The sequence below is a fragment of the Cynoglossus semilaevis genome, chromosome 6 (genome assembly GCF_000523025.1).
Source record: "Cynoglossus semilaevis isolate Cse_v1.0 chromosome 6, Cse_v1.0, whole genome shotgun sequence".
Lineage (NCBI taxonomy): Eukaryota > Metazoa > Chordata > Actinopteri > Pleuronectiformes > Cynoglossidae > Cynoglossus > Cynoglossus semilaevis.
Genome location: NC_024312.1, coordinates 16,347,640 through 16,359,003, shown reverse-complemented (window position 1 = coordinate 16,359,003; position 11,364 = coordinate 16,347,640). Strand labels below are relative to the sequence as shown.

The 11,364-nt window shown below is 38.4% G+C and overlaps 3 protein-coding genes across 4 annotated transcripts in view; all 3 read left to right on the top strand.

Moving 5' to 3' along the window:
• LOC103380480 (protogenin B-like) overlaps positions 1–5,954 on the top strand; it is a 15,158-nt gene extending 9,204 nt beyond the window's left edge. Inside the window, exons 11-19 of the mRNA XM_008312488.3 lie at positions 1,130–1,225; positions 1,317–1,503; positions 1,707–1,834; positions 1,971–2,141; positions 2,231–2,407; positions 2,965–3,088; positions 3,173–3,308; positions 3,394–3,492; positions 3,579–5,954. Coding sequence (XP_008310710.1) covers positions 1,130–1,225; positions 1,317–1,503; positions 1,707–1,834; positions 1,971–2,141; positions 2,231–2,407; positions 2,965–3,088; positions 3,173–3,308; positions 3,394–3,492; positions 3,579–3,992 — 1,532 coding nt within the window. The 3' untranslated portion in view covers positions 3,993–5,954. The remainder of the gene's footprint in view (positions 1–1,129; positions 1,226–1,316; positions 1,504–1,706; positions 1,835–1,970; positions 2,142–2,230; positions 2,408–2,964; positions 3,089–3,172; positions 3,309–3,393; positions 3,493–3,578) is intronic.
• Positions 5,955–6,588: 634 nt separating this feature from the next.
• Positions 6,589–8,498, top strand: rsl24d1 (ribosomal L24 domain containing 1). Its single transcript, XM_008312489.2, has 6 exons — positions 6,589–6,748; positions 7,354–7,467; positions 7,551–7,623; positions 7,718–7,781; positions 7,918–8,003; positions 8,103–8,498. Exons 1-6 carry the CDS (start codon positions 6,668–6,670, stop codon positions 8,177–8,179), a joined length of 495 nt encoding a protein of 164 aa, XP_008310711.1. The 5' UTR covers positions 6,589–6,667; the 3' UTR covers positions 8,180–8,498.
• An 887-nt stretch (positions 8,499–9,385) lies between these two features.
• On the top strand, positions 9,386–11,225 carry LOC103380482 (cAMP-regulated phosphoprotein 19). Of its 2 annotated transcripts, none has more exons than XM_008312490.3 (3): positions 9,386–9,545; positions 10,017–10,139; positions 10,232–11,225. In XM_008312490.3, the coding sequence occupies exons 1-3, from the start codon at positions 9,501–9,503 to the stop codon at positions 10,400–10,402; spliced, it is 339 nt and encodes a 112-aa protein (XP_008310712.1). In that variant the 5' UTR covers positions 9,386–9,500; the 3' UTR covers positions 10,403–11,225. The 2 variants fall into 2 exon arrangements, with proteins under 2 accessions (XP_008310712.1, XP_016888240.1); XM_017032751.2 differs by having other exon boundaries at positions 9,410–9,545; positions 9,981–10,139.
• Positions 11,226–11,364: the final 139 nt, after the last annotated feature.

Genomic DNA, 11,364 nt, shown 5'->3' with positions numbered 1-11,364 from the left:
ATACATGCCTCAATGTGCTACAACAACTACCAAAATAGAAATCAATTTGTTGATAGCATTTTTAAGTGTTGTTATTAGTGGTCTTTTTCAAGTGTTTTTAAAGAACTGATAATTTTAACTTTAAAAACTTTAGTATAATATTCATAATCCCAAAATTCTATCAGATCCTGTTTTTGCATAGTCATGGTGTAGTTTGTTATTATTAACACTGATTGAGAGATATTCGTTCTCCAAGTTGAAGGCTATGGCACAAGGCCAGTAGGAAGAAAGGTGAGGAGTCCCAGCTCCCCCAACATAGTTCTGCACCCAGATTCCTTTTGTTCTATCTTGGCCTGCCTGACCTGTCGACCCCAGTCAAACCCCTTCCAGTCCCAGGGGCCTAAGATCCCAGCAGCTGAAGGCTACCCCCAACCCTGCCCCCCTAACGGGCCCGGACACACTGCCTATGTTGGTCAATACCCATACGCTGACCTTTCACACTGGATGCATAAAACACATCTTAACACTCCCTAAAATGTTCAGATTTAGAGGCTGAGACTGTAGAGGTTTTAAGGTAAAACACAAATTTCATGATGAAGAAGGTGAAGGCACAGGGGTCGTTTTAGTTAATCTTATCAAACCAAGTTCACCTGGATTGTTATATATTTCTATATTCTTTGTAGGCTTCAAAAGAAAACACACCATCGTTGTGTAATAATTTATTAGGGCTTATTGATCGTGACACCACATTTATCAGACAGTTTTCTCTGTCTTTGCCCTCTATGTATGACAATGCATGATAAATGAGAGGTTGTTCTAACACAAGAGACAGTGCACTGTCAATAAATGGTGGAGGGCTATTTTTTAATAAGGAACATTATTTGTGTAACATATATATAGTGTTTGTGTGCATACTAGGCCTTTTTAAGTAATATTCCCACTGCCTTTATCATTATATGTATTTAAGCTCCTCTATTTGTTATTCCTCTGCTTTATAATTTTAGACTAGCGATAATCATCTTGTGTATATAGTTCATGTTATTTGGGTGCTGGGGGATTATTTATCTTGCCAGATGCTTTTCACTTATTTAAAGACTAGTTTGAGCTGCCGTTGCTTGTAGTTTCAGCTGAAAATTTGTTTTCATTTCAGACCCAAGGAGAATGTATCATGTCAAGATCCTGGCTGTCGGTCAAGCTGGAGATGGTTATCAGACAGACCAAACTATCAGCACTCCAGGATGTCTGTGTATGTAAACTTTTTGTCTGGCAATTTAAAAGTAATTTTTTTAGATGATGATGAAAATGTGATTTTTTTTTCATTGTGTATGTCTTTTCAGCGGCTAGAGACCAACTGACATCCTCACCTCCACCTCCAGATCATGTAACTGTCACAGCAGGAAACTCATCCTCAGTGACACTACGCTGGAGCTGCCCTGCATTTTCTTCAGGAAAGGCCGTTAGCTTCACGGTCCGCTGTACACCTGTGGGCACCCATAATGCATCTGCCATACGCTTCCTACAAACGTAAGATGAGAAAAAAACAACTGTACACACAAACGTATTTAGATCGTTGCCTTTAAATGTTGATTTTAAGTGATTGAATGATTTGAAGCATTCTTTGGCGTATCAGAGAAATACTGCATTGATATTGTTCACATCCATCCACCTTTAAATAATGTGTCATCATTTTAATGAAGATATACACATTTATGTTTGTTTATTTACAGGACAAAACAGAACGTGGTGGTTCTGAATTTGGGTCCAAACACTCGCTATGAATTTGTTGTCCGTCTCCATGTCGATCAAATGTCCAGTCCATGGAGTTCAGTTGTTTACCATCAAACTCTGCCTGCAGGTAAAAAGTTAAACCATGTGGTTTGTTTGTTGTTCTTGTTTCATTTACCGCCTCTGAGTTAAAGTCTTAAACCAAACATTCATCAGGAAATTTGTCATGCTTATGTTTTTGACAAATGTGACAACCATGTGTACAGCACCTGGCCAACCACCTGCAGGTGTGCGAGTGACGCTAATCGAGGACGACACAGCTCTTGTGTCCTGGAGGGAGCCCACAGAGCCCAACCTGGTGGTCACACATTATACCATCCTGTACGCTTCTCAGAAAGCCTGGATGACTGGTCACTGGCAGGTCATACAGAGGGAGGGTGAGTAGTTCATGTAATCAGTACTCAGGTTCAGTAGTATCTGATGCACTGATCTAATTCTTAATGTTTGATTTTCCTGTCACTTTCAGGAATCCACACTATGGCCCTGCTGGAGAAGCTGGAGCCAGGGAACATCTACCTGGTGAAGATTTCTGCCTCCAACCAGGTTGGTGATGGTCCTTTCTCCAACATCGTGGAGCTGCCTCTGAAGCGAGGAAACAACCACCGCACCCACCGTCACTCTGACAGCCACCCAGACAGGACAGGTAATCATCCCTACGGCTCATAAATGTATAATGACCGTAATACAGTGCACAGCAAACAATAGTATCAGTGTTTTGCTGCTTCTCATTTAATTAGATTTTGAATTTTGTATGGGTCTTAGTCAATACTGTCCGTTGCTTTCGATTGCTCTTATTATTTAAACGTAGTGAATAGACGTTCACCCTCATGTAGGAAGCGAACCACTAGAAGGCGTTGGTCAACAACATTACTGACATTGGATTCACTGCCCCTCTTTTTCCAAAAAAGATTTCAGGACGCCCTCTAGTGTTTAAGATTGGTACATTATTTTTAAATCCAACATCATGTGTGGAAACTCATTGCAAACTCATTAAATTCCTAGAAATTCATATATTGTAGTATAATAAAGGATGAACACATGCTTCCCTATTATTTGACCAGTCAATGTTATCAGGTAGATCTATGACAATATCAATAAAGAATAAAGACCCAGACAGCATGTCCATAATAGATAGGTGAATAATGACTGTGATCATAGTATCAGTTAACTTAACTCAGTGACTCCTTGTTTTGTTTCCAGTGTTCTCTGATGGCCTGTACAACATTGACCACAGGTCAATGACAGGGATCATTGTTGGTGTGAGCATTGCCTTGGCCTGTATTGTCATGTGTGCTTTGATCCTCATTAGCAAGGGTCGTCCAAGGTACAGGTTACTTTCATTTTGGACAAATTAGACAATAATCTCATAAGACATAAATATTGACATGCTGTTAATATTTATGTACAGAAAGTCCAGTCACAAAATGATGGCTGCGGGACCAGCTGAAGGTCCACATGCTGCTGTGTCCCTGTCCAGGGAACGTCACACAGAGAACATGGACGTCCTTATACCTATGATAAGCAGTCACTTCTTAGATGTCAAAGTGAGTGAGACTGTGAGAAGGAATATTTTATATTTATCTAAACTAAAGCATCTGCTCTAACAAGACATTGTTTGACTCATTTTAGGGTGGATCTAACATAATCATTAATAGTGCTGGTCCAGTCAACAAGACCAACAAGTGGCTTCTGTTTAAGAGAGAGACTGAAAACCCACCAGAAAGTGACGTAAGTTTTGTGACTTCTAACATTTACATTTTTTTAATTGGATTCTCCTGGTCCTCATGTGTGTTTGATCTTGTTTGCTCTTAAAGGCGGAGAGGAACGCCAGCTTTTATGAACGTGGTAAAACCATACTGAGGTATGATGAAAATCTAGGTTCTGCTCCTCTGGCGCCTTCATCACGGGAGATCATCTATGGACCAATGCATTCAGAAAGTTCTCAGAGCAGCGAGGGTAGTCAAGAGACAGGAGACTCTGGACACTACTCCAGTGAAGACAGCAATGAGGAAATGAGCAATCCTTCCACAAGTCGAAGTTCTAGGCCTGAATCTATTGGGTCAAACGATGGGATCGCTGTCTCTGAGCTAAAGCAGTCTTTGGAGGTAGAAAACGAGAAGATGCTGAGCCGTGCCCTCCATTACTCAGCACCTGGTGATTCTCTGCTCTGCTGCACTTTGGAGGGCTCTCATCCCGACCTGCACACTTCCCAAGCTGCTAGCTCCTGACCTTCCCAGGCCAACGTCTGCTCCTCAGCAGCTAGAACTACACCATTTCTGTCTCGTTTGATTCTCTCGAGTTGAGTGCCTCCATTATTACCTGAGGCCCAGAGGATCTGCAGAGCTACTGCTTAGGTGGAGAGAATGTGCTTTGGCTCCACATCTACCTCAGGATATTGTGTGAACGATTGTTACAACATTTTATTTCCATTTAATTTTTACAACTTTCTACCTGTTTGACTGTGTTTGGTGTCGTCTGCCCTGAACCAGAGCTCACCCATGATGAATGTCAAAAAGAATGTTTGAAATGTGCAGTGGTACATTGTCATTATATTTAATTTCTTTCCACTGGAGCGAAGGGTGTAGTACAGCCCTTTTTTACTGCTTATCTACCTCTTGTCTTGTACATACATGACTACCTCCCTTTGCACTGTGTTTGTGCAGTGTTACCTCAGACTCAGGGGATGAGGTGAACACCTTTCTGTGTCATGTCTGGATGCCTCCGCTGCTCCTCGGTTTTTAAATTTCTTTTCTCTCCGTTTTGAGGTGGAAAGAGTTTTTGTTTCACATTGGTTTTGTTTTTCAGAGTGATGGATGCGGTGAAAACTACAAGTGCATTAGAACCTGTCAAACATATTTAAGTTTTGTCATACGTTTACTGTTTGACATATTCAGTGCACTGAACTGAAAGCTTTAATATGGCCTTAATATGCTGAAGGGCTTTGCAAAGATAGATAAGAGATCCAAAGGCTGGAGAAATTAAACCCAAAGAGTATGTGGTGATACAATGGAAGTTGTAAGCCAGCCAAAAAAATATAGAGGATGTATATTTAAGGTTCGTTTGCCAAAAAAATGACAGTTCTTACCAATGACGATGTAAATGTTCTTTAGAATTGTGGTTTAAATGCCTGTAAATTGTCTTTATTGCTTTATCCTGGTCAAAGCTTTAGCACAAGTCTCCATGGCTTGTGTTCTGTTTGCCTTCTAGACCATTGCTGAATGCAGCGGTGATGCCACTGCTAATATCCAAAGAGTTGTCTGTTTCCTCAGAAGGGTAGGGCTTTAAATTCAGTTGATCCTTGGTGTGATGATGTGGGAATATCTCACTGACCAAAGTGTGTGTGTTCTACCAGTGACGGATGCTTGTATTTATTCTCTTGGTCGGAGAATCACCAGTCACTGTTCAGTATTACTGCATGAGGAAGAACTCATCTCCCTCTAATATTTCCTGTCCAAGGTGAGACAATGAAGAATTCTGACTATCATCAATGAAACCCTATGTGTGAACAGCGACATAATCATTTTTTATACCTTTGTAATACAAATTATCCTAACGAAACCAAAGAAACTTGAAGTCTCTGTTTTTTAGTGATTTTCTTTGGTTTTCATTTAACATAATTTGAATTGAAATGTGATCGATTTCAAATGGTTTTGATTACTAGAAAGGCTTTTTACATAGTTCTTTTTTTTAAGCTTGAGATGTCAAAAATGATTCTGTTGTCTTTTCTTAACCTGATTTTGCCTGAGTTGTAATTGCAATACATTCAAATTCCATTGAAATTTTAGTTATATCCATTCCCACTTTCCACTTTTATTTTATGTTTTGTTAAATTAAAATGGCAGTTTTTATGTTCGGATTTTGTCAGTTAAAAGGTTCATTTAAAAAGCAACAACATTTGTGCTGACTCTACTCAGGTGCTAAGTATAGATTTAGAATGTAGATTTTACTGTTATTATTTAAGTTATGTTTTTTGATATTTCTGCTTTTGAATACCAAAATACATCTATGAATAATTGTGAGTAACAGAACAAATTACTGTATGTGTTGGATTGTTGCAACGGATGTTTTGACACTCTCAAGATCAATAATAAAATTCTTCTTGGAAAAATACAAAGAATGTCATCTTCTTTGTGTCACTTTTTTTTGGTCAAATGTCTGTGTATTTTGTTTACCACAGAAATGATGCAGCAAAAAATACTTTTTTTTAACATTAATTATATAATAGTCATTCAAGAAAATTACTGAACACATTTCCAAATAACACTAGATAAAGCATATTAAAAAGTAGCCCATAAGTGTGTTTTTTTTTCTTGTGATACTTGACAAATCTAGAAGTACATTTCTTCTGTACTTGTCTGTAATTATCTTTAATGTTCAATTGATACAGTACAAGAAGCAACGCGGGGTTACATTTCACTGATCATGTGACAAATACAGTGATGTCCTGAATCATGAAGGTCGATTCAGTTGTCTAAAAGTAAGCTCTGGGTGTGGAAATATTTTAAGATTGCGACATGTTGACAAAACATTTAAAAAAGACAAACAATTACTAAAATATGATCTAGAAATAGTTAATAGTGGCTAGGTTTTTACCAAAAGTCAGAAATACAGTAGTCTACAGTTACACAAAAATAGCTAAAACATACACACTTCTACAAAATCAAATAAAGTAAGGATGGGTAAGAGATGAAAATGAGTCAAACTATATTTATACGATTACGTTAAAATATTTTTACTATGGTACATTGAAATTTGTAGTCATGGAGTCAATGGTAGAAGCTAACGACGAGGCACACTGTCCACACGGGGGCACTCACTGGCAGATTCTCATTGAGCAGCAGAAGAAAACCAGGGCTCGGTCTTGTTTTTGTCGGTGTTCGCTCTCGGCACTCGTGCTCCGAAGATGCGCATCGAAAAGTGTTATTTCTGCTCGGGACCTGTGTATCCTGGACATGGGGTGATGTTTGTACGAAACGACTGTAAGGTAAGGATTTAAGTCTCTACTTGTATGACCCTGATGTTTTGTTAAAACTCAAGTTTTCTACTTATGTCTCCCTGCTAGCTCACATGCTAATGTAACGTGTAGGTTAGTCACTCACGTGGATTTCTATCGAGGATGATAGTTGACTGACAGAGTGGAGAACTGAGCCACACATGCGACTAAATTGTTAGAATAGAAGAATGTATCGTAATCTGGGAAAATGTTCACGTATTCTGTCTATACCGCGTTTGTAATAGAACCAGTGGAACAGAAGACATTTAACTGACAAGGCCTCGGTATTATAAATAATGCCAGGTTGCCCCCAAGTGGCGTACTTTGGAAATGCAAGCTTCTACTTGTCGTCTGGACATATTCACAACATTATAAACTAAACTCTTGAAGTAGAAACACTTTGGACGAAGATGCGATACAAAATGGATAAAATGGCACTCCAGAAAAACACTGGAAGTCTGTATGTTTGTTTTACAGTGTTTGTACTTTATACATACTCACAACTGTGCAGACAAAGTCCTGTTTCTTTGAGCTGCATGCTGTGCCGTGCGCATAACTTTTTTTCTCAAATCCTTTTTTCTCATAATTAAATGCAGACGTTTAGATTCTGCAAATCAAAATGTCACAAGAACTTCAAGAGGAAGCGCAATCCAAGAAAGACCAGATGGACCAAAGCATTCAGAAAAGCTACAGGAAAGGAGCTTACAGTGGTGAGTTTGTTATGACTTCAGATCACTGACTGTAGATCTGCTGCCATTTGTCTTTTACCATTAATGTTTGTACTGTTTCACAGGACAACTCACTGGAGTTTGAAAAGCGCAGAAACAGACCTGTCAAATACAGCAGAAAGTTGTGGGACAAGACAGGTAACCTAACCTGCATCTATAAAGCGCTGTGTTTACAATTGTAGTTGTTATTCATTTCATCAGGTAATTTATGTTCAATTGCTGTAATTTGCAGTGGAAGCGATGAAGAGAGTTGAGGAGATTAAACTGAAACGACAGTCCAGATTTATCATGAACAGGTGAGTTTGTTTTTTTCTTTCATTTTGAATGATAGATATTGTTGAGCTATTTCCTCATATCCTGTAAAATGTTTATTTAACATCAACCTTCAACATTGTTTGTCTGTTCCATTTTAACGTATTCTCCACTTTATAGATTAAAGAAGGGCAAGCAGTTGGAGAAAGAAGAAGCCATCAGCGAAGTGAAGAAAAACATTCACCTTATCAAAGCTCCACATGCCGGTGAATACCAATCTGATTTCATTTGCCTGCAAAATCCTTTTATTAAACATAGTTGGACGCTCTGTGTGTGTACGTTACTAATGTAGTCTTGTTTTACAGGAAAAGCCAAACAAATGGAAGAGAAAATGGTGCAGAAATTACAGGAGGACGTCGACATGGGGGATGAGGATATTTAGGTGTAGGCTCATTGTGTTTCTTCTGTTTCGCCCTGTATTATTTTGTGCTGATGTTTATTCCAGATAGTGAACACAAAAATATGTTCTGTTTTTAAGGTCTGAATATGTCTTCAGAGCAGCAGCATTTACTGGCCACGTCATTGTCTTTACTGTGAAGGTCAGGCATGTCAGGAATTTACTCAATTCTGTTGCATTCTTTAACATTAACAATTAGTGTTATTAGGTATTTGACAGGATGTTAGACACAGACTTGTGATTTGTTCTTTTTTCTTGACAGTGGTTCATATACTGATTAAAGTCCCAGATTCTACAACATCAATGGTGTATGGAATCTTCATTAATTGACTGTATTTATCTTCTACAACTTATTTAATCCCAGCAGTCTTTGGGGAAGTGTGGCTTATCTCTCATTGGCTAGGCCACATATAAAAACAACCATTCACCATAGAGTACTAGCCTAGCTTCAACCATGTGTATCTGTTAAATAGTTTGAAAATAAATAGTTATTTGTGTGGTCTCAAAGGGGTTGACCTACATCAACAGAGCAAAAGGCAGGTTTGACTGTTTACTGGAAACTAGTTTTTTTTTTCACCCCACTGTGATCATGTTAGCACTATAGAGCAGTGTTTCTCACCGTTTTTGAGCAAGGCACGTACCTTATCTTAAGAAAATACCACCGCATGTTCAAACAAAGTACCAAAAATTATATGTAATAGAATACAGTGACCTAGTTGTATTCACAGTTGGAACACAAATCTGATATAGTCGCAGGAGTTTAAGAAAGCAAAAATCTGCTTCGATAGCTGTTAGTTTGTTTATTTATTTATGTATTACCTAGTTAGAAAGTATTTCATTGTTCTGCCTGGCATGATCGTATTGATGAACGAAGACAAATTGAATTAAATAAGTAATGATGACCTGATGATTGCAGTATACTTGGTACTTACAGACATGGCATAGTGTTTGTCTCTTCTTTAGAATAAGATCATACAATGCATACAATAAAATAAAAGCAAATAAGATGCAACAACAAAAATTGAACATGTGAAAAAAGATAAATATCACAATAACTATAATTCAAATAGCATACTTAAATACTAAACTCTGGACAGCATCAACAATAATGAGCACCCTTTTCGACCAATGAGTGTGCTACTCTAAGTGGCTGAATCATTGTCTCTGGTATCGATTCAGCGGCCTGTTGCTGTCCAGGCGCAATTGCTGGCCCGCCTCGTTTCTTTCTACACTGCTGCCTTTCATCCACCAAAAGAGGACGGATACGTCCTGACTTCACTGAGCACAGTAACGATTTACTGCAGATATGTCCGAGGAGATTGAAGAAATGACGGCTTCGGAAGTGCAGCAGGTAAACCCTAATGCTAAATGAGTCATTATTAAAATAATCGAAATATAGTTCCTCATTTAATATGGTGATTGGTATGTAGCTAGCAGCAGAGCTAGTTAGCGTCTAGCTTGTTCTAGCCAATGTCATCAACGATGCTGTGTCCAAGTTATTTGAAAATTAGCCAATATATATAATTCAAATTGAATTGAAGCCAAGACAAACGGCTTTCTAATCACAGTTTTTGAGGACAGACATGTTTAAGGAAGTGATAAATTGGCTGTGATATTTTATCAAACATGCTACATTATGAGCTAAAATGCTGTGCAAACATTAGTTGGGTGTTTCCTTCGTCATGGCGCCAGTCAATAGATGTAATAGTTCCTAATTCTGAGTTAATGGTTCATATACTTGTGTGGTGCTTGGTCCTGAATACATAAATTCATTAATAAAGAGCAGTGAACCACTTGTGTACTTGGTGTACTGTTTTAACAGGAAATGGAGGACAAAGTTATCAGCCCTGAGAAAGCAGAGGAGGCCAAATTAAAGGCCAGGTATCCTAATATGGGAGCCAAGCCCGGAGGTTCCGACTTTCTCAGGAAAAGACTACAAAAGGGGGTGGGTGTCTGAAATAAACCTAACCAGGTCCAGCTCGCTGCCAGTTTTGTTGCAATAGTCTTACAACATCCTCTGTCGTTTTGTTTGTGCAGCAAAAGTATTTTGACTCTGGGGATTACAACATGGCCAAGGCAAAAATGAAGAATAAACAGCTGCCATCTGCGCCAACAGAGAAGGCTGAGATCACGGGGGGCCACATCCCAACACCTCAGGATCTGCCTCAAAGAAAGACTTCCATTGTGGCCAGCAAGCTGGCTGGTTGATGTTTTTATATTCATTGTATTATTTACTGTTCTATTCCCCTACTTCATAGCTACCTGTCAGTTTCATTTTGGTTGTATTTATTTCTCAGTTTTGTATGTATACCCACAGAACATGATATGTATTAAGCCAAATTCCAGATAAGATGTGGAAGGATTTGGTTTGCAATCAGAAATATAATAAGCAGAAATATGTTGTTATCTGAAGATCTCAAAAACTTGATGATGTACTAATACGTGATTGCGACCAACTGTTTAAAGAATCTGCGTTCATCACAACAACAAAAAATGTCAATTAGATACTAAAACATGATGTGTAAAAGTAGGGTGTTTAACTGGTAATATTTTGGGTTGAAAGCTTGTTTTAGGTTCATCTGCTCATCTGAAGGAATAGCTGTGTAGTATAAAGTGAAGTAACTATGCTGTTTTATTTCCTACCTACTTTGTTTGCTTTCTACTTGTGAAGCATTTCAATAACAAGCTCTCTAACTCCTGAATATTTGATCACACATGCAAACACTTTGTAGCCGCATGTATTTTTTTTATTCATTTTAGTGACATTGGTTTGCCATGACTTGCTGCTGGTTTCCATCTCATCAGACCTCAAAAATGGCCTTAAAAATTATGAACCATTGCTCTTGAGCAATATTTGCTCCCTCAGTGAGATTCTTGGTTGTGAAATTTGCCTGAAATGTCTGTCACCGTCTGACTGAATCACTTAGGATTTTATGGGACCTCCTTTGACATGTATGGGGTGTGCTTGTGCACATATGGTGCAGTCACACTGTGCCATTCGTTTTGTAAATAAAATAGTTTTGCATAATAATCTTAGATTCATCTGGGAAGTCTTTGGATTTTAAAAATGTTCATATGACTGTTTCTTAAAAAAACATGCCTACAGGTTTGGCTTATATATATAAATATATGTATATACTTCATATGTAAGAACTGGCAATACACTGCTA